Raw genomic sequence first — 22,652 nt, forward strand, 5'->3', positions numbered from 1 at the left:
AACCCGCCCATAGGGGGTTGGACTGTCGTCTTTACCCGAAGCTTGCAGAAAACTTTTACAACAATTATGTGCATTCAAACTACCGCACATGTGTACCACTGGGATCCAGTGGTAAACATGTGCGGTACAGCTTCGCCTGCTACAGAGACCCTTCGCCCGATGTCGCTAGCCGAAGAAAGGACCTCGACAGTGTTGTGCAGGAGTGGAAAGCTGCTAGGTGGAAAGCTAATGCTAGCCGGCCATCTGTCCCATCCATCAGACAGCAAGTGTCCGCTCAGTAGACAACAAACTGGACTACATCCAACTTCAACGAAACCCCCAACATGAGTTCAGAGACTGCTGTGTTTTTGTTGTTGTGGAAACATGGCTGAACAACAGTGTACTGGACACGATATTACAAATCCCACTATGGCCACGCCAAGACCCGCCCTTCAATAGCATTTATTGGCCAGGCGTCCATGAGAACGCAAGGTAACGTAACCCCATTTGTTCAGGTCCTATCCCCTGACCAATCGGCTATCCTAACCTTAACCACTCGAGGTGAAATGCCTAACCCCAACCAATTGTAGGGCAGGTCTTGGCGTGGCCATAGTGGGATTTGTAATTTTGCGTACTGGACTATCCAGCTACCAGGCCTGCTGCTCTGTCGCCGGGTAAGACTAGTGGAGGTGGGCTGTGTTAACACGGACTGGTGCTTGTATCCAACTAACTGCTGGTGGAGTTTGTGACTGTTAAATGACGACCAGTCTACATTCTACGCAGATTTACCGCTGTGTTTATACTCAGTGTTTACAGCCCACCAAGCAATAACGCTAGTATGTGTTAGCTGAACTTTACGGAGCCTATAATGTGTGTGCACTAAATGTAGCCTGTTTCGTATGTCGTTTTTATACAATGTTGTTTTTAGATATTTTAAATGTGTAACACCACTTGAGCCACGGTGAAATGTTGTTTCGTGTACATGGTTGAAATGACAATAAAACACAGTTGAATGCTGTCTCACTGTCTGTCTGTCTGTAAATGGTAGGCGTGGCTTGGGAGTGGGCTCTAAAGCAGCGAAGCAAGTGCATTCTGGGATTTGGTGTCTTTCATCCATGAGCCAAAAACACATTTTCTGGCTTATCTCGGCCTAGAAGGCACCAATTTCTAAAATGTATTCACATTTCTACTACATAAGTGACCCAATTTAAAGATATATTCGTCTTTCCAACAGTGAAATATCCCGTTAACAAGCATGAACATTCCCAGAGACCTAACCCATTTTAGACTTATTTTATCTTTAACCCTTGTGTTGTCCTTCGGGTCCCAGTGACCCGAAGGACCACACAAGGGTTAAATGATATTTGCTGTGTGAACATATGAAGATCATAAAGAAAACGCTGTCTGTGCATTTTATGTTGTGTTTGAGCCCAGAATAGTCAATTAAATTTTTCTGTATTTTCTGTTATATCTACAATGTTATGTCGGATTTTCATGTAAAACGTGGCCAGAAATCCCTGAGAGCTAAAACATTTAGATTTCCAACTGTTCTAAACTCTCCGGTTTCTCGCTAAGTGTTAAGCAACTCTAAGCCGGCCTTCTATGATTGGTCACTTGCTCCAGGTAGGCAAGACTGGAGTGTTTTTCAATGGTGTTAGTTGCATGTAGCCACATGCTACGGCAGTAAACAATGTCATCTTGGCTGCCAGTGTTGTTAAATTCTCCCCAATTCTTGGTCACATTACTCCTGAAACATTTCTGGTTATGGAGTATACTCCTGGAGATCTAAGAAGATTAAAATATGACTGCAGCAATAGGAGAGAGCCCGGACGATTGAAACATTCAATTTTTCTCCCGAGTGCAAGGATGATTGACAGACTTCCTTAGGTCAAAACATAGAGCATGTTAACCTCCTTCTATCAGCCAAATATCTTCCTGTTATTTCCTTTTATCACGGAGTTACAGGCGATAAACAAGTTTTGATGGTCGAAAGTAAACTTCATTAGTAGTTATATTTTTTTCAGTTATTAATGAGTGTTTTTCATTTAAAGGTTCAACTACATGCTTATTCAGTAGACCATTTAGTGTTCTCCACAATCCCAGACTTTCGTATTGCATGCTTGTTTACATGGAAAGAAAAACAGGCTATAATGGCATATGTCTACGTCTAGGTCTACATAGGTCTATGTCGGGACGATTGAAACAGCTGTTTCAATCATCCCGACCACGCTGTAACTCCATATATTTTGGAATATTTTGGTTGCTAAAATGTTTTTACCATTACTTTAAGCTAATTATTTGAATTGTTTCGTATGTAGGCCTACTAGCTGACCATTTCGGTCACTTAGGCAATACTTCTCACTATTTCAACTGTTTAGCCATTACTTTTAGTTAGGAATTTCTTCGATTTATTCATTACTTTTACGTAACTACCCGTTTAAACTTCTGAGCTTGCTTGCCAACTAGTTTTCAAGCACTCTTACATAACTCCAACACATAGTGTTCAGGTGTTGCAGCTGATATCTCTTAATCTAATCATTTTTTTCAAATAAATTGAGCTTCTCCACAATCTTTCATTTGCCCCATGGCAACAGCAGAAGTACCCCCTGAGAAACAACTACCACTGGTTTGGATTCATCGATGTAAACTATTAGATATGGTTCCTTGTATGAAAAGGAGGAAAAAAAAAAAAGTATGAAGACTGTTCCCTCAACTACATAATTCATATCCACCAATTAGTGTCAGAAGCATATACAACAGGGCTCCTAACATCTGTAGCAATGAATAAAAAGATGACGCGAGGGGGAGCAACCATCAGGAACCACAGAGGTATCCTCAGCAAAACATGGTTTCCTTGAAGAACTGTCATTCATAATTTCACTCTGAAAGAAGGTACTGTGATGGAGTGGCCTTTCTAATGTTGAGGACTGAACCTTAGGTAAAATGAAATGGAAGAACGCTCGCTGTTCTCTAAATATGACACTGTACCACTTTAAAAGCTGCAGCCCTTTCATGTGCAGTTGGTTCCCTCACAAAGACCGAGTGAAGAGTCCCCGGATGATAACAACATGCTACATAAAGACTGAATGGATTCTTCCTGTGCCGAAAGGCTACAGGGCATTTATTGAAACAACATGATAAAACAATACAACGACTCTTTATGTTTTGTAGCAGCTTTGCGAAACAAAAAGCACCCCCCTCCTCCCTTCAGAATTGGTCCATATTAAGAACTAAAAATGTCCCCGCGGCCTTCATCATCCTCCAGATAGCGCCGAGCCGACAACACACAGCGGCGTCTGAGCAGTCTAGGAATAGTCCCGACGAGAAGCGAGTGTGTATTTCATTGTAGAAACACCAACATCAAACACAGCCCCCCCTCCCCCTATTTGAAAGGTTGTTAATCCAAAAAAGAAAAAACAACGAACACGGATATGAAAAAAGTGACCGGCTCCGCGGTGAGCCTGCGGGGGGAGTCTGTTACTTGCTCTTGGCAGGTTTCTCAGTCTTCTTGGGGAGGAGGACAGCCTGGATGTTGGGTAGCACCCCTCCCTGAGCGATGGTCACACCTCCCAGCAGCTTGTTGAGCTCCTCGTCGTTGCGCACGGCCAGCTGGAGGTGCCGGGGGATGATCCTGGTCTTCTTGTTGTCTCTGGCCGCGTTGCCTGCCAGCTCCAGGATCTCAGCGGTCAGGTATTCCAGCACTGCCGCCAGATACACCGGAGCTCCAGCGCCGACGCGCTCCGCATAGTTGCCCTTGCGCAACAGCCTGTGGACTCGGCCCACCGGGAACTGGAGTCCGGCCCGGGAGGAGCGGGACTTGGCCTTTGCTCGAGCTTTGCCTCCGGTTTTCCCTCTGCCGGACATGATCGTTAAAAAATGTCGTTTCAGTGATCTGACGGGCACACTGTGAGCCTGTGGATGGAAGAGCTTGGACCTTTACGTAATGCCTTTGTGAGTAAAAGCATATAAACCGCAAAGGCGACTCCGATTGGTCGAGTGAAACTGAAACGCACGAGCCAATGGCGCAGCGTGTCCTCCGGTAATGACGGTCATCTGGTAAGGGATCGTCCAATCGCAGAGGAGGAATGGCCCACACTCATTTGCACAGCCACGTTATAAATACGGGACTGGAGTTGGGGCGGTAACTTGAGCCGTTTCCCTGGCGTTTACACCGAAGAGAAAATGCCTGATCCTGCAAAATCTGCTCCTGCGCCAAAGAAGGGCTCCAAAAAGGCCGTGACCAAAACACAGAAGAAAGGAGGCAAAAAGCGTCGCAAGACCAGGAAGGAAAGCTATGCCATTTATGTGTATAAGGTGCTGAAGCAGGTGCACCCAGACACGGGGATCTCCTCCAAGGCCATGGGCATCATGAACTCTTTCGTCAACGACATCTTCGAGCGCATCGCCGGCGAAGCGTCGCGCCTGGCGCACTACAACAAGAGGTCCACCATCACCTCCAGGGAGATCCAGACCGCGGTCCGCCTGCTGCTGCCCGGGGAGCTGGCCAAACATGCCGTGTCTGAAGGCACCAAGGCCGTGACCAAGTACACCAGCTCCAAATAGAGACTTAGCCGAGTCTAGACACAGGGGGACAACGGTCACTAAATCACCGCCAAGACTTTCTTTAAACCCTCATCCCCGGGTCCTCATATGTCGGATGTAGGCTGCTTTGATTTTTGCACCATTGCCGGTTTTTAAAGAGAACGAAATGTCTTGGAACTGTAGCCTGCCATTTTGTTTAAACTCTGTTCTTTCTGATGTGTAATGTTTTTAACAAATGTTAATAAATGTTAGTCTGTGCTACTAAACTGGAACTCTCCTTTGCACCTTGGTACTGATTTGCACACATGCACCATAGCAAGTTACCAAGTTAACAGACCTGTATGTAATGGCACAGCTGAAACAGACCTTGTGAGATTAAAGCTGTGATTTACTACCAGTGCAGTTTTTTTTCTACTTGTAATCTGGTTAAATGGAATTTCTTTAATTTTCTTTTATTTGCATTGGTAAAATAAACGTAAAAAAACTGATTGCGTTCTATTTAAATGCTCCGATAAATTCAGCAGATCGGTGCAGCGTAATGTTTGTAAATGTTAAAACCAAGAAAATCAATAACCCTAACCCCATACCACCATAATCTGGGGGGGGGCTCTTTCTATAAACCAACACAAAAAATAAATCATTCACAGAATGTCATTTCTGTGTGGACAGGGCTTTAAAATAGCAAAGCAATAGCTTTTATGTTGGGTAATAAAATGACAAAACTTTCTTTAAGTGTCTATCATTTGATTTGATTTAGACTTTTAGTAAGTTATGTTCAGTTTAGAAGATTTCCAGATTCAACTTGCAGAAAATACAGTAACAGCCAAGTGAATAAATGGAAAGATTTTCATTCCACTCAAAATGTGTTACCATCTTATATCCTCATTCTCCTTACATGGCCAGTAAAGAAGCAGAATGTGATTTCATTTCTAGTGTTATTTGCATTCAATAGATCATAGCGGTATGATTAAGGACAGGACATTAATTTGTGGCTAATATACAACAAAAGCAGAACAGGATCTTTGTGATATGCAGATCTTGTTACTGCCATGTTCAATGGAATGAACAGCTTCAATCAGGAATTAACGGGATCTTTAGGTTGTTGTGCCCTAAGGTGATGGAAACCGAAACCAGAGAGAGAGGACGTTGGGTACTGTAACTTATTCCATTAGTACAGCTCATGTAGAACACATACTGATGCGAGTTTAAAGTCTGTGTCAAAGAAGTGAGCATGTTACTGTTTCCTAGTTATGGGCCAGATGGAAATAATGTAACCTTTCAAAAATGGATCAAATGTTGCAACACACATGGATTTTTGTGCTAAGACAGTACTTCAAAGTAAAAAAAACACATGTATTGAGACAGCTGCTCCAGATCTGAGTGAGCCAAACATGATTCATGAGAGAGGATTTTCACGTGACATGCAAACGTGATGTGTCACCCTGGAACTTTAGCTCCCAGAATTGAGAAAAAGTAGATCTCTTACCTGTGTCTAATGACCCACTCAGATAGATCTCTGCTCCATTGTTGGGATGAGGTCTCAGGGTTCCTGGAGGGGATCTGGGGAGGATTTGTGGTTCAGGTGACAGTTGTAGTTTTTGTTTGACAGGGTGTGCCTTTCTCCCCAAGTCTGAGATTATTTTTATATATTATATTTCTTAACAAAGAGTGGTAGCCCCCGGCAGAAGTGACAGATAACGTGACAAATAACAGCATAATTCATAACATGGCCTTTTGTAGGTGATGGCTGAAACAATCCATCAGGTATTAATAGTTTGGTTATGTAACGTCTTCAGCATTGCCCTATAGGTTCCTGCAGATTTTTAAGGTTCTTTGTAGTTTCCTGTGAATGTTGTGCTGATTGTATATTCCTGTCAGGTGTACTTTAAAATATTTGTATAAAATCATATTTTGTCTGTGACCAAGTGAGTTTTAAGAAAAAAAAACTACTTACCATATTTTCTTGTCAATATAAAGTAATAATCAGCCCAAAAGAAGGAATAAAAGATTAGCAACTCTTGTCGAAACCCAACTAGTAATTTATTTCCTATAGATTTTCTTAAACTAGAATCCATCTACATCATGACACAGTTGAGCTCATTGCAGAGATGCAAGTTAAACTGATGGCTACTCAACATAATATTCTACCAGATCAGAGAACCTATATAGAGATATAAGTCCACCTATTGTTCCATGTCTGTCAGATGATCCGCTTGAGGGTTCCAAACAGCTTGTGTTGCCCTCCTACCTTTCCCTTTCTTCATCTGTGGGATCCTGTGGACTCTCTTCAGCTGGAAATGAGGCCAGTATAAATGGCCGATGGTCATGAAGGCAAGAGCAGACACAGGACAGACATACTGAGGGAAAGACGTGAACATCCACACACAGTAAGAAATAACTTTTTGAAATCTCACAGCATGCAATATGTTTTTTGTATTGTTTACAAGATAAATGGATAATATATTGTTTTGGCTGTCAGTTCTAACTTTAATTGGACTTGTATGTATTACACAGCTTTTCTACGAAGGTCTGTACTGCTGCCTATAATTTTCACTAAAGTTTAGTTTTGTATTCTGAGTGCGCAATGACATCAGGTTGTCCTCCAGTATGGATTAATGTCACTCTGAGAGCAATGAATGGATTAGCCCCAGTTTACAGTGTTTGTTCCACCCAATGATGCTACAAACTGATTCCAAGAAAATCATCAACACATGAAGAACGTGTCTGTGTTTGCTCCAACCTTTTAACTCAGTCATTTTAAATCACTTGGAAGACTCATTCAAAGATACCTGCAGCTGCTTCTGATTAACATATTTATTTACATCCCATTTGTTTCGTCATCTGGCTGCTGCTTTCCTCAGTGTTCTGTTTGAGGACTTGATGTAGGATTTGAAATGTATGAAAGCGTTTACCATTTAAATCTTCGAGGCCCTTTTTAAGTGTTTCAGCGTTTCTTGATGTATTACATTGGTTTTAACTTTACTTGTATCTGTAGCAAAGGGTTTCCACATGTCTGCAGTGGTAGAAAGTAACAAAGTAGATTCACTCAAGTAGCCTACACTGTAAGTACATTTTTAGGTACTTAAAATTTCATTCAACTTCATACTTCTACTCCAATCACATTTCAGACTGATATATTGCACTTTAATCTTGTTACTGGCTACTTTTTAGATTAAAGCATTAAAACTAGCTTCAGAACAAGCAGCTACAACAGTCAAATGCCACTGTGACACATTGAAGCATCAGTATTAACAATTTTATAATGTCATATAATGCATCAGTCACAGGGGGCATATCACTGCAGAACAAGTACATTTTGATACCATATCAGTACAAGTATATTTTGTTGATAATACCTCTGTATTCTCTGATTTTGAATGCAGGACATTTACTTGTATTGGAGTAATTTTACATTGTTGTATTGGTACTTTTACCCCGTGAAGTGAATGATTTGAGTATTTCTTCCACCACTGCATTTCTGGGATGATTAGAAATGGAGTTGGTTCTTTTTGTACAGTTCATAGCCTTCTCCTAGCTCTTTACCAGAGAAGAACATGCCTTCTGAATTCTGTTTTTTTCAGCATTTTGAGGATAATGTGGCTTGTCCTTCTTACGTATCAACTTGCCACACTCCTTCTCGTCCAAGCTCGACATGCCTGCATCGGACACTCAACATTCAGAAGTCCAGGTTAGCGAGACTAGCCATGCTCACTCTTTCATCCTTTTCATCCACCTGCTGATCTGACTTGCCCTGCTGCCCCCACTCTTCATCCCCCACCTCTCTTTCTCCTGCAACCTAATACGCATGTGGCCGCCTGGCTGTCTGAGGAGTGTGTCTTTATCTCTGAGATGAGGTGTGTTACAGCTTTGGGGGTTTGAAAATGGAGCTGCTGGATTTATATATCACTTGTCAGAAGAAGGTAAAAGAAGCTGAATGAAGATATTATTTTCGTGCAGGTGCATTTTGGAAGAAAAATAAAACTGTTGCACATGGAATGCTCTTAACTGCATGCTTCTATAGCGCAATGCTTTATTGCTGTTTTGCAATGATAATGTCTTAAGTTAGATGAGACAACCTTAAAAATATATTTTGAGAAGTTTGATATCATTTAGTTGAAAATATATAAAATCGGCCAATTATGGAACTTATATTGACATGTAAAACAGTTGAAAAATAGTACAATGTCATTAAAAGGCTCCTCAAGTGATACAGTATAAAGCTAGGGGACTTTAAATGGTCAAAATCAAAGCAGCAGAGGCTGAGATATCCCGACTTTTTGTTTAGTGTTGGGAAATTCCTCCTCTGTGTCCCCTCTTTTGGGGCAATGTGTCTGACTCCAATAAAAAATCTATATATCCCCGCACATTTGTTAAATTGGTATTACATTGATCCTAAGAAAGAGACAAATAAGACAATACGATAAAGTAAAATACATTTGTTTAATCAGTCAAGCATCGGAGTTACATTACACAGATCTGTGGGATCACAAAGAACGCAGCGACTACGTTTCCCTAGCAACATACAATAAGCCGGAGCTGGTCCACGTATGTCTAGACTGTCAGAACTTGTGAGCCTCGATCTATTCTTCCCCTCATCTCTAATACTTTCTTTCTTGGGGCCCCTCTTCTTCTCCAGCACAGGGACTATCTTCTGCCAAGGTGTGGGCCACTGTATTATGTCTCGTCCTCATTTGCTCTCACGCAAAGCGGTACATTCTGTTCCTGTTTTATTTGTTATTATTACTCAATGTACTTTGCTCGCAACTCATGACCTTTAACTACTCTATTACTCTATTAGTTAAGGCTTGAGCTAAACCTTCTGTGCAATAAGCATACACGAAAACACACTTGGTCTTTTGTAGAAACCTTTTTCATTCTTATTATATTTATCTGCAAATAGTAAGAACATAATAATGTACACTAGTATTATTATTATTATTATATATTAGAATAATGCAACTTAATAGTGTCTTTGATTTCCCTTTAGATTACAGATTCAATTCCAATATTATTTTACAGTAACTAGATATCATGCAACTGTTTTCACAGGCAAGTGAAAACTTTTGAGTAGTTCATGACAAATAAACTCTCAACATTGTGTAAATTGGTGAAGTACCCCTTTAAGAAGTCCGTTTTGGAGTACCGTAGTCTCCCCCTCAGCCACAGACTGAATCATGTTCAAAATCCTCATAGTTGATTCTGGTCTCATCCTTGCTCTCTTCAGTTAAATCAGACATCGAGGTCCTCTGTGGCTCTCAGACAGTGCACCTCAAGATCCTCCTGTGTCCCGTCTATTTCAATGGATACAACGAATCACTGCTGGCCCTCAACTCACAGCACTCCAAAGACCAGTGTAAAGGGACACCTGACTGGATAGCAGACCCACCTGTTGTCAAATTCAACTTCTCCATCACAGAGGAGGCGATCACTTTCTGCTCCAGCCGGCTGACCGTAGGTTGTCTAAAAATAAACATCCAGCAGATGCCACTCACACAACAGACTCTTAACAAACTCTTTTCCCTTTAAAGATCACTGAGGAGGTGGGAACTGGACTGTTTGCAGACTTCTCCAACGTCCAGCACATCAGCATCGCAGGGATGATCTGTTCTGAGGACCCCAGCAAAGAAGCGATCACCTACCACCAAGAGGTGATGTACAGGTTCTCCTGCCGCTATCCACTGCAGTACCTGCTCAACAACACTCAGATGAGCGCGTAAGTGGCATTTGCAGTTTAAAAGTGCACACGAAAAGTAAATGTAAAATTCCAATTGCTGTTGTGAGCAAAGGCAGGACAAAAAGCAAAAAGTTTAAAGCATGATAGTTTGATGTAGTAATCTAGATGAATTATGGTTTGGTGCGGTATGCTTTTTTTCCCGTCCTATATTAAGTCCAATAATACAGATGCAGGAGTTTATTTGAAAGTTTGTGTTCTGCTCTTCACCCAACAGTTTTTCCCATCAAAAGTATTCTGTTACATAGAAGTGTTTTAATTCAATTCAATTCAATTTTATTTATAGTATCAAATCATAACAGGAGTTATCTCGAGACACTTACAGATAGGAGTAGGTCTAGACCACACTCTATAATTTACAAAGACCCAACAATTCCAGTAATTCCCCCAAGAGCAAGCATTAGCAGTGGCTATTGCAACAGTGGCGAGGAAAAACTCCCTTTTAGGAAGAAATCTCGGCAGACCCAGACTCTTGGTAGGCGGTGTCTGACGGTGTCGGTTCGGGTGTGATGAACAGTGGAAATAATAGTCATAATAAAGATAATGGAACAGTGACTACAATGGTAGTCGTAGTAGTTCATGTCATAGCCGGGCACAGCAGGGCATTACAGGATGTAGTGTGGCACAGCAGAGCATGGGTGGATGCAGTGGACGTGGCAGGACGCAGCAGGACGCAGCCTGATATTGCAGGGAATCGCAGAGCGTAGCAGGGTGTAGCAGGTCCACAGCGACAGCTGCATCCAAGACCCAGATCTTGGTGTCACCCTTATCCAAGGCGATGTTCTGGGCGAAGAAGAAACATAAGGACTCCGGGGAGTAAACTCCCAGAGCTAGGTTAGTAACAAGCATTTCTGGGACAAGGATGCACACAAAAATAAACAAATGAAAGAAAAGAGAGGAGAAAACAGCTCATTGTGTCATAGGAAGGAAGGAACTTCCCCGGCAGTCTAAAATTATAATCGCATAACTAAGAGAGGCAGTTTAAAGAGAGGTGCCGGATCGGGCTAGAACTGTCCGCAACCGGATCGGGCTGTACTGGCCTGCCTCCCTCTACTCTCACTATATTATTGAATATGTGATACGTAAATCTGATGACTATAAAGAGAAGCAGAGAAAAGCAGGGGTGCTGTGTCTGCAGCTATACACTACTACTCCTCACTCCCTAACTATAAGCTTTATCAAAGAGGAGTGTTTTCAGTTTAGTCTTAAAGTGATGGTTCGGAGTAGTTTCACCCTAGGGTCCTTTGCACCATGACCTCGAGCCAAACACCCCCCCAGAAGCTTTTTTCACCTGGGTCTAACATTGGGAGCGTTAGCGTAGAGTAGCGTTAGCCGCTGAATAGCAAGCGCAGAGGCTAATGGATCCAAGTGTCTCTTAACATTACCCCACTAATAATGCCCAAAATGATACCAAAGGTCTACACTAGTATATATAGGTTATGCACTCATAAAACGATGGATTGTAAAAGTTTGTAAGTACACCAGAAGTTTATGTAAATAACACTTGCCTGCTGGCTTCTGCTCTCTGCTGTTGTTGTTGCTGCTGTAAGACGAGTGCTTAGGGACGTCTACAAATTACTACACCGAAAAGAGATGCAACAAAAATATTTTTTAGTTTAACTTATTTTTTAAAGTAAGTGCTGTAGTATAACTAGCAGGAGACAAGTAATAATTGAGGTAAGTTTGGAGACATTACCTTATTTAATCATTAAATTAATAAATATTTTTGTTGCATCTCTTTTCGGTGTAGTAATTTATAGATGTCCCTAAGCACTCTTACTGCCCGGTAGTAACAGCAGCAGCAGCAGAGAGCAGAGAGCAGAAGCCAGCAGGCAAGTGTTCATAAACTTCTGGTGTACTTACAAACTTTACAATCCATCGTTTTATGAGTGCATAACCTATTTGTACTAGTGTAGACCTTTGGTATCATTTCGGGCATTATTAGTTGGGTAATGTTAAGAGACACTTCGGATCCATTAGCCCCTGCGCTAAGCTATTCAGCTGATAACGCTACTCTACGCTAACTCTCCCAATGTTCGACCCAGGTGAAAAAAGCTTCTGGGGGGGTGTTTGGCTCGAGGTCATGGTGCAAAGGACCCTAGGGTGAAACTACTCCGAACCATCACTTTAAATGTGGTGACGATGTCTGCCCCCCGAACCCAGATTGGGAGCTGGTTCGGTATAAGCTGGAGAGTCTTAAGGGACTTATTTGAGCATCCTGATTCATTTTTGTCTTTTTTACAAATTTTAAATGGGACTCTGTGTTGTTGGGCGCTCTTATACTGTACTTCATCACTTTATTTTAAGCTTTGTTCCTCTCATAATAACTACAGCCACCAAAGGTCGCTGCCACTATAAACAAAAACAAAAAATAGTTGTAATTGCTGCCAAACAAATGACTTATGGCTGATGTTTTTCAGGGGAGGATAGCCTCTTTAGGATCCTAATGACGAGGGTAGCAGCTCCTCCTGAGCCTCTCAGTGATGGCCTGGTGTATCCGGTTCTTCCCGACCTCAACAGTGAGAAGAGGCTGTTACCTGGGTGGTTTGGATCTTTAATGATTCTCCTAGCCTTTATTTTTGCAACACCTGGTGTAAATATCCTTTAGGCAGGCAGGCACAGCATGTTTTCAGCCGAGCAAACCACTCTCTGCAGGGCCTTGCAGTCCAGTTCGGTGCTGTTTCCATACCAGGCGGTACCAGGAGTAGAAATTCCTCAGTATTTGATTAGTATTATACCCTTAATTTCCTTAGGCGTGTGTGGTGAAACAGTCTCTGCCTCACCTTCATCTTCACTGAGTCAACAAGTCACAAGTCAGACCATTGTTGATGTGGACACCAAGGTATTTGAAGCTGTCCACCCTGTGCACCGAGGACCTGTTGATATTAAGGGAGGCGTAGTTTCTTCCCTGCTTCTTCCCAAAGTTCACTATCATCTCTTTAGTCTCTCTGATATTCATGAGTAGGTTGCTGTTGTTGTTGTTGTTGTTGTTGTTGTTGTTGTTGTTGTTGTTGTTGTCCTGACACCAGAGGCCTGTACTACAAAGCAAGATCAACTTGTCCTGGATCTCTTTCAGTAATCCGGCTTCACCTAACCTAACAACCGCGGTCCCGCATAACCTGTACTACGACGCTGTTATCAACTAGTTCAGTCAACCCAGGGTTTCCCAATCCAGCGGCGCGCGCGTTCACATAAAAGAGCCGGGGTTTGCGCACCACGACCAATCGCAAACATCTACCAGAGCCGCATGTTATATATAAGAAGAGCAAATTATAATTCTACATAAATATGAAGAACACAGACACGGTTTACAAGGAAAACGCAATACAGTCACTGCTTCCTAAAACAGGAAGGAAAGCTGGCAAAAAAATGAATAAATAGCCGACGCTGTAGATGTTTAAATCACAACGCTTATTAATATCACTTCCTCATCAGTCAGGAAGATCTGACCATAATTACACTTGTGCTTTCCATAAACTGTCGTTGCTTTAGCCTGTTATTTCAGTTGCAACCCTGGCAGTGGGAAGCGATCGTGAGAGCAAATAAAAAATATAAAAACATAATTCAAACCGATGTGTAGGCCTACATTGGCGACACACGGCTCAAGAAGCCGATATTTAATTCCCTCCCATTAAAATATATAGTCTATATTTCATAAAAATACCCATGTTAACGGGGTTGTTGGTCTCTCAATGTTTTAACTTTTATGAGCGCACCCCTCTCTCCCCCCTCTCTCTCTCCCCTCTCTCTCCCCTGCGCTCATAAAAGTTAAAACATTTAGAGACAACCCCGTTAACATTCCCTGATTGGTATTTTTATGAAATATATATATTTTAATGGGAGGGAATTACATATCGGCTTCTTGAGCCGTGTGTCGCCAATGCGCACAGCGGTTTGAATTATGTTTTTATATTTTCATTTGTCTCCCACATCGCTTCCACTGCCAGGGTTGCAACTGAAATAACAGGCTAAAGCAATGACAGTTTATGGAAAGCACAAGTGTAATTATGGTCAGATCTTGGCCCTAATTGATGGGGAAGTGATATTGGAGTTGTGATTTAAACATCTAGAGCGTCGCGCTATTTTTGTGTTGCCGTTGCCCCCTCCTGTTTTAGGAAGCAGCGACTGTAGGCTATTGCGTTTTCCCTGTAAAACCGAATCTGTGTTCTTCATATTTATGTAGAATTATAATTTGCTCTTCTTATAGGAACATAAGCGGCTCTGGTAGATGTTTGCGATTGGTCGTGGTGCGCAAACACCGCCTCTTTTATGTGAACGCGCGCGCCGCTGGATTGGGAAACCCTGAACTGAACTAGTTGATAACCAGCGTCGTAGTACAGGTTATGCGGGACCGCAGTTGTTAGGTTAGGTGAAGCCGGATTACTGAAAGAAATCCAGGACAAGTTGATCTTGCTTCGTAGTACAGGCCTCAGGTCAGGCCCTCTACTTCTTTCAGGTAGGCCTTTTCATTGTTGCCTGTGATCAGGCCCAGCACAGCTGTGTCGTCAGCAAATTTGATGATGGTGTTGGAGTCAAAAGTAGCTACACAGTGGTGTGTGTACAGGGAGTACAGCAGGGGACTCAAAACACAGCCCTGGGGTGCTCCGGTGTTAAGGATGAGGGTGGAGGAGGTATGTCCGCCCACCCTTAGCACCTGAGTTCTGCCTGTCGGTAAGTCAAGGATCCACAGAGAAGTGTTTAATCCCAGGTCCTTGAACTGTGTGACAAGCCTGGAGGGAACTATGGTGTTAAATGCTGAACTGAATCTCACGTAGCTTCCTTTTTTTTCCAGGTAGGTAGGGTGGTGTGGAGGACGTGTGCTATAGCGTCTGAGCTAAGGGGCTCACACACCAAGTAGATGACAAAGAACTAGTGGCTGCTAAGCCCGACTCTGATGTCACCTCATGTCTCTTCAAGTTGCCTGTGTCTTGGCCAAGACCTTGGCCTAGTTTCAGAAGGGCTTGTTGTGTCCCTCCTGTATCAGATGAAAGATGACTCGGTTTTTTATGTTTATTTTCCCATAATAATTTCCAGCTCCTGACAGAACTTTATTTGTCCAACAGGTCTGGGGTCAGCCTGGCAGTCAAAGACAATAATGGGAGTTTCATCAGCTCACTGAGCATGCGACTCTACTCGGTAAGAGGAGTGAGGTGACAACAGCTAGCTACTTTATGTGATGGTTAGATGGTTAGAAAAGAGCACCAAGCACCATGGCTGCATAAGGACCAAATTGGCATCGTCTAACCTACCAACCTTTTAGATGACTTCTTACTACTGTAGAAGTAAAAGCTATTTAATTACATCAAGGAAACCATTTACAAGAAAACTAAACTGTTTAGTTTAGTTAAGAAGGAGGACATCAAATCACACACACACACACACACACACACACACACACACACACACACACACACACACACACACACACACACGCACACGCACACGCACACGCAGACGCAGACGCAGACGCAGGGGTGGCTGCGGCTAAGTGGTAGAGCGGTCGCCTGCCAATCGGAAGGTTGGTGGTTCGATCCCTGGCCCTGCAGTTCCATGCCGAAGTGTCCTTGTGCAAGACACTGAATCTGAGTTGCCCCCGATGCTGCACAATCAGAGTGTAAATGTGTGTGAATGTTTATCTGATGAGCAGGTGGCACCTTATACGGCAGCCTCGGCCACAGTGTGTGAATGGTTCCTGTACTATGTTATTTCCATGATTAAGACACAAATACATATATACCATATATAAAATGAATCTACTATGAAGATATGAGTTAAACCAGAGTAATGCAGTGCGTGAAAGGCCAATAGCGTAAAGTTTATGGCACCGAACTATCCCGTAAATGAACCGTCGTCGATATAGACTAGAGTTCTTATAACCAATATAACGAAGATGGTCTGGTCTTTCAGATACTCAGGGCTCTGTTAAAATGTATTGTAGTCTTCATTGGTAGAGAAAAACAAGGAGTTGATTTACAGCAGAATGTTCATCTGGACTACAACTCCTATCACAGCAGGAAAAGGTGTAAATAATAATCTTAATGATGGCTGAATTCCATTTAGCTGCTGCAGTTTCACTCCTGGTATTGTTCATGCTGGCTCACTGTCACACTGTCATGGCTTCCTGGGACACTTGAATAGACTGGAGGCATCAGTAATGTTGTTAATAACACCTGTGCTTACTGTGCGTGAACTTCTAAAGTCAAAATGTTGGATGAGAAAAAGGCAAATTAATCCTTATTCCTTTACCACATACATATTATTTTTTTTTTGCATTTTTTGTGGATTTTGTCCACATATTAGAATATATTTTGCAATCTGCAGATGTCAGCAATGACTTCATTAAAGGAATAGTTCCTCATATTGGGAAATAGGCTTAATTGCTTTCTTGCCAAGAGTTAGATGAGAAGATTGATACCACTATAACGTCTTCACACTGAATATTTTATGTATGCAATATAAAAATGACAAGACAGAATAACCCACATAATATTTCATTTGTTTAATCCGTACAGAAATTGAAGTGTAAAAATGACCATTTCTAGTTTAACCTGGAGTTATGTGCTGGACTTTTTCTGGGCATCGTGACTTTCTTGTCTTTGGAGTCGATCTTTCTTTCAGCTTTAAGTAATTCTGAACATTTCTAAAAGTCACTTTAAACTAACCTTGATTCATCATAAAATGATTGTGTATCTCTATCATTTTCTTTTATATAGAAATTACAAATTTTATAATTTTATAATTTCTAATTTATTTACAGATATAAAGAATTAGGGTTGAGGTTCTTTCAATATGAATGATGACTTGCTGGATTAAAACTGGAACCTTTGCTAATTGCTATATTCCATCTATATAGTGGCTAATGATGAAAGTGCCGTTCTATAGTAATGCTAATATTTTGGCTCTGCATCGTGTAGTCCAGACAACAAATTTAGCAGCAGTACCCCTCCTGTGGCCCTTTCCTTGTGTGGAGGGATGGGCAGTTCTAAACTGATGATGAACTCAAAGCATTCTGTCAAAATGACCAACACATCAATCACTTTAAACAACATCCTTCTTCATTTCTTCTGTTATTGGGCCTGAAGGACCATGGCTACTCCTCCATACTGCAGATCCCTCCAGGAGGCCTGGATCTAAAGACCAGGATCTATGTAGAAGTCAAGGCATCCAACCTCACTAACAGGTACTTCCATAGGTGGCCCAATACAACTGGCCAGTGCAACCCCCTCAAATATCTAATAATAATTTCCTTTACATAAAGAAAGACATTTGCACCATATCTTTATGCATAAAAGGCACAAATTGTTGCAGAAAGATTCAATAGAATGCAGGAAATGTTGAACCCAAACTTTAGCAAAAACAAGATTTAGCAACTGAAGTATACTGATTGTATATTTTTGGTAAAAAGAAATTTGCTCAATAAAGAACATACATTTCAATCCAAAATATCTGGCAAAAAATTGGTGCTCTGTTATGTGTGCATGTTAACCCAGGGATCTACACTGGCTTACCTCATTAAAATTCTAGATAAGTATTTTTCCCCAAACTCTACCTGTGCCAACATCCATAGCAAACATTCTTCAGTCACAGATCTCACCTAGAATATGGGAAAATATGACTAGCTATATCGATCTGTGCTGATACCAAAACGCCTCCTTGCAGATTCAACGTGTTCCTGGACCGATGTTACGCCACTACCTCGCTTTTCCACGTCACCACCACATATTACGATCTCTTTGTTGGGTGAGTTAACAGTCTACAGAGATGAAAAGTGAAACAACTCAATTTAGGTTAAGAGAAAAATAGAAACTTGTTTTTTTGGACCGCATCTCATAGTGTTCATCCATGGGAATTTAAATATCTCCTAAAGACCTTCCAGGTAGATGCTCCATCCAGAAAAATGTAAACAATTTTGGTTCTTTTCTAGTGTTCTCATTATATATGTAAATGCAAACGTAAAGTTTACCAATGTGAATTAGATTATTCATGAAAAACTTAAAAAGGAGGAGGGTTACGTTATCAATCTGTTTAATGTTACCTGTGAACTAGCCTCGTGAGACAGTCCTGATCTGGCGAGCTCCAGTTTTCCACTCGCAGATCAGTCTGGCATCTTGAGATAGAGAACATTTGGAGCCGTTCGCCAAACGACCGACCAATCAGCGTTGGTTTTGAGGCGGGTCTAGGTGTGAACGAGAAGCGTCTATCACCAACATAGGTGGTGATAGACAGATGGTTTATCCAATCAGCTAACCAGTATTTTCAGACAGCGGTAGCCCTAATTCTGTTAGCTGCTCGCAAATGCTTTTTTCTCTTGGATCCTTCTTTTGAAATATGGACCGGGAACCTGAAATGGGGCCTTTTATTCCTAAATTCTCCTTACACAAACGGCAAATATCCTTTACCGACATGTTGCTTGCTTGCTGAGCTAACGAGCTATGCTTTGCCTGCAGCGGCAGGGGTAGCCTGGCTTGTGGTTGTATTTTCATACGCTTCACCAGCATAGGCGGTGATAGACAGATGGTTTATCCAATCAGCTAACCAGTATTTTCGCCCCTTCCCAAAAGTTCTCCAACGGAAAGTTCCCAGATGGATATGCCGACCAAATGCGAAGCAATCCATCTGGCGGAGTCAGGTTACCTGTGAACCGGGCCTATGCTAAACCGAAAGTGATCCTGTGTCGGACAGAATTTAAAAAACATTTGGTAGACTGAAACCTGGTAGTAATCTCTGGAGAACAGGACAAAAAAATCACCATCTGTTCTCTTCAAGGTGTAACCGGGATGCCCAGACAATAATGGGAGTCAACGGAGCGCAGCAGATAGCCCGCTTCTCCTTCGAGGCTTTCCGCTTTGTCCAAAGCAAAGATGTAACTCTCTCCACCTACTATGTTAACTGTGTCACCAGGCTCTGTGTGAACTCTTTCTGCCCCAAACTCATTCAGGTCAGATTCTGCCTTTAGGTGTAAAACCACACATCACAAATGCCAACATTCCGCCAGGCAAGAACTTTGATATTAGACAATTCTACAAAAACCTGCTTTATGACAATGTTTTGTTCCTGCTTTCTACAACATCTACACATGGCAACTACAGTATGGTTAAGGTTAAAGAAAGATCGTGGTTATGGTTTTGAGGGGAAGCAAACTCAGGTCTCTTACATGAAATCAGATACGCTCCACATCCCATAACCTTCCATAACCATACTTTTTGATGACACTGAACGTTTGCATTGGATGCTATTCATAAGGTGTAGATTCGTCTATTGTGGACATAATTGCTTGGGATAATAGGCTTCACAAATTATATCATGCTATCCTAAATATAAAGTTTTAATTTACAGTAGTTGGTTTATTTTTATGGAAAGCTGTCATGGAAAACAGAAGTGTTGTTCATTTTCACTGCTACATCTCAAATACTCTGTGTAGTGTACTTTATTTCTACAGAACAGAAAACTGTCTTAACTAATATAACAATCCCCTGATTCACCTGCAGAACTGCACTACCGGCACCAACACGAGGAGGCGCCGCAGTGGCAACCAGGGCACCACAGTGAGCGACATGGCCACCATCAGCTCAGGCCCCATCACTATCCGCGCAGATATCGGTGAGAATGTCAATGGTCTTCATAGGTTTACACCTCAAAATTCAGAGATACTCGAGTAACGACAGCACAGTTACACATTTGCTGAATCATACCTATCACATTTCAGACTGCATGCGTTGATTGTGGGTTTCTTTTGGTCATTGATGTATTGAGGGTTTCTCTTTTCCACTCACAGGGTATCTGGTGGCATCTGGAGGTATGCATACACTGCCAACATGAATTCATTTCCTGCATTCCTGTATTTTTATCAAACAAAACAGATGACAAGAGCTTTAGACATTGGAAAACCAATTGGCTTGACAGTTATGGAGCTAGATTTGTTTCTTTATTACATGCGAGAAAATAAATGATCTGAGAGGAAAAAAAAAGTTTGAGAGCAAAAGTTATCACACTGATAGCAAAAAAGCATTTTATGAGAGAAAAAAAAATATTTGAGAGAAAAAGTTTTCATACCAACAGCAAAAAATAATAATATTTGAGACTAAAAAAAGTTTTGAGAGAAAGTATTTTCTCATAGAACATAAAAAAATATAAATTTGAAATTTTTTAAATTATTTCTGAGAAAAGAAAATCTCTCTCAAAATACTTTTTTACACTCTCAAATATATATTTTTTGCTATCAGTGTGAAAACATTTTCTCAAAAAAAATATATAAATATATATGTAAAGCATGTGTCTCCAAAGCAAGTAGTGTTATGCACTGATATCAAACTAATTTCGCTGCTAATGGAGTTTAGTTAACAATGTAGACATGCATGCAGTCAAGGCAGAGAAATGCGGGACTGTTGTGCAAATCAGCAATGTAACGTTAACGTTAACGTTAGCATAGCAAGCTAGCGATTTTTAAAAACGTTTCAGTTACAAATATAGTTGCAAATATCTATGTACATGATTGTGTAGAGCACAAAACAAGACTGTCGTAATTTTTAAATCAATTCTTTAAGCCGAAAATACTTACATTTATGGGTCTCTCTGGTCGACCTGGCAGCCATTGTTCCTTGTTGCGCAATGTATCTGGATACCCCTGGCTGTTATTGCTCAGCCAGTGTAATGATTCAGTTCGACTCCCAAGACAAGACGGTGCTCACCCGACTGGCCAATAGGAACGTGGCCCCGCCCATGACATTATTTTCACAGCGAGAGCAAAATCCTGACACGAGAGCAAGAAATTGCATCGAGAGCAAAGACTTAGGTTTTGAGAGCAAGAAGAAAAACGTTTTGAGAGAAACACTTTTTTTTTTGAGAAAATGTTTTCACACTGATAGCAAAAAATATATATTTGAGAGTTTAAAAAAGTATTTTGAGAGAGATTTTCTTTTCTCAGAAATAATTAAAAAAATTTCAAATTTATATTTTTTTATGTTCTATGAGAAAATACTTTCTCTCAAAACTTTTTTTAGTCTCAAATATTATTATTTTTTGCTGTTGGTATGAAAACTTTTTCTCTCAAATATTTTTTTTTCTCTTATAAAATGCTTTTTTGCTATCAGTGTGATAACTTTTGCTCTCAAACTTTTTTTTTCCTCTCAGATCATTTATTTTCTCGCATGTAATAAAGAAACAAATCTAGCTCCATAGACAGTTAGATACATAAATGTTGTACATTAATACGTTGCCTTCATTCTCATCAGTATAGATATTGTACATTGCTCTATATGCTCTAATCCTTGGTGTCTCTTTCCTTCCCAGGTGCTCAGCAGACTCATTTGAACAGTACCATGCTGGCTGTTTCAGTCGTAGCAGGCATTGTTGGAGTCATCTGTCTAACTCTGGTGGCTTTCATTGTTTACCAGAGGTACAGCTCCAATATCAGTTCCACCAAGAAGATTCCGTACACACAAAAGTGACAGACTTTGGGCTTTACATGCACAAAAAAAGATGTATAACACAATAAAGGAAAGGGAAAAAGCCCCAAAAACATAATATGAACACTTTAAAGTGAAGTAGCCTAATTAAGACAACAAGTGATTATGCTCCGCAGACAATATATAAAACAATGTATACTGTATAAATGTTTGCAAAATAGCAATGAAACAATAGATGGAGGAGCATATTATTTTACAACAACTCACATTATCAACCACGGTGCTGACTATAGACACGGGACAGACAGTCATCGTGTGAGTCCAATTTTTCTCTCACCTCTACTTGTAGAGGAAAGACATTCTCCTATCCTTCATTGTAGCAAAACGCTCAGTGACTCTGTCATATAGCTCTCCACGGGACTTCAGGTCTTGTGTTACAGTGGCTTCCATTGATATCTTCGCCAAGCTTCATTCAGAGCCCTTTCCTGCATGTCATCCCCAATTTCCTGCCTCTCTTCAGCTGTTCTTAATGAAGGAAAAACCCTAAAAAAAACATATGTTGACTTTTGTTTTCCCACAGGAAGTCCAGTGTTTGTTTGACCCATCCACCAGCCCTACCCTCCATACATGGACTTTGTCACTCTTTAAGCTACGTCATCTTACAGCGCCACAGTCGAGCAGTTGCTCTGAGAGCCCGGTGTGTCCCATACAGATGCTGAACCAGCTCCCAGTCTGGGTTCGGGAGGTAGACACCGTCACCACATTTTTTTTTTTTTAAAGATTATTTTTTTGGGGCTTTTCCCTTTAATTGAAGGTGGATAGATATGAAAAGGGGAGAGAGATCAGGGATGACACGCAGCAAAGGGAAGCAGGTCAGATTCGAACTGTGTGCCACTGCAGGACTCCAACATGGGGCAAACGCTCTTACCGGGTGAGCTAGAGGCCACCCCACCATCACCACATTTAAGAGTAAACTTAAAACTCTCCTCTTTGAT

The 22,652-nt window shown here is 41.4% G+C and overlaps 3 protein-coding genes across 3 annotated transcripts; 2 read left to right on the top strand and 1 right to left on the bottom strand.

The window, feature by feature from the left end:
* Nucleotides 1-3,066: 3,066 nt before the first annotated feature.
* On the bottom strand, nt 3,067-3,974 carry LOC120544499 (histone H2A). The gene has a single exon (XM_039778294.1). The coding sequence runs from the start codon at nt 3,841-3,843 to the stop codon at nt 3,457-3,459; it is 387 nt and encodes a 128-aa protein (XP_039634228.1). The 5' UTR covers nt 3,844-3,974; the 3' UTR covers nt 3,067-3,456.
* A 61-nt stretch (nt 3,975-4,035) lies between these two features.
* On the top strand, nt 4,036-4,793 carry LOC120544501 (histone H2B 3). The gene has a single exon (XM_039778295.1). It carries the CDS (start codon nt 4,162-4,164, stop codon nt 4,540-4,542), a length of 381 nt encoding a protein of 126 aa, XP_039634229.1. The 5' UTR covers nt 4,036-4,161; the 3' UTR covers nt 4,543-4,793.
* Nucleotides 4,794-8,173: 3,380 nt separating this feature from the next.
* Nucleotides 8,174-22,137, top strand: si:ch73-261i21.5 (zona pellucida-like domain-containing protein 1). The gene is made up of 10 exons (XM_039776749.1): nt 8,174-8,209; nt 9,715-9,972; nt 10,050-10,234; nt 15,316-15,388; nt 17,335-17,432; nt 17,912-17,992; nt 19,019-19,190; nt 19,741-19,852; nt 20,028-20,048; nt 21,542-22,137. Exons 1-10 carry the CDS (start codon nt 8,174-8,176, stop codon nt 21,697-21,699), a joined length of 1,194 nt encoding a protein of 397 aa, XP_039632683.1. The 3' UTR covers nt 21,700-22,137.
* Nucleotides 22,138-22,652: the final 515 nt, after the last annotated feature.

The sequence above is a fragment of the Perca fluviatilis genome, chromosome 16 (genome assembly GCF_010015445.1).
Source record: "Perca fluviatilis chromosome 16, GENO_Pfluv_1.0, whole genome shotgun sequence".
Lineage (NCBI taxonomy): Eukaryota > Metazoa > Chordata > Actinopteri > Perciformes > Percidae > Perca > Perca fluviatilis.

What these genes read in the sequence shown, in the direction of transcription:
- LOC120544499 (XM_039778294.1), bottom strand. Translation starts at nt 3,843, where the DNA reads ATGTCCGGCAGAGGGAAAACCGGAGGCAAAGCTCGAGCAAAGGCCAAG.
- LOC120544501 (XM_039778295.1), top strand. Translation starts at nt 4,162, where the DNA reads ATGCCTGATCCTGCAAAATCTGCTCCTGCGCCAAAGAAGGGCTCCAAA.
- si:ch73-261i21.5 (XM_039776749.1), top strand. Translation starts at nt 8,174, where the DNA reads ATGCCTGCATCGGACACTCAACATTCAGAAGTCCAG. An exon ending in TCTGCTCCAGCCGGCTGACC is followed by an intron (nt 9,973 to 10,049) that starts GTAGGTTGTCTA and finishes TTCCCTTTAAAG; the next exon opens with ATCACTGAGGAGGTGGGAAC. An exon ending in AACAACACTCAGATGAGCGC is followed by an intron (nt 10,235 to 15,315) that starts GTAAGTGGCATT and finishes TTTGTCCAACAG; the next exon opens with GTCTGGGGTCAGCCTGGCAG.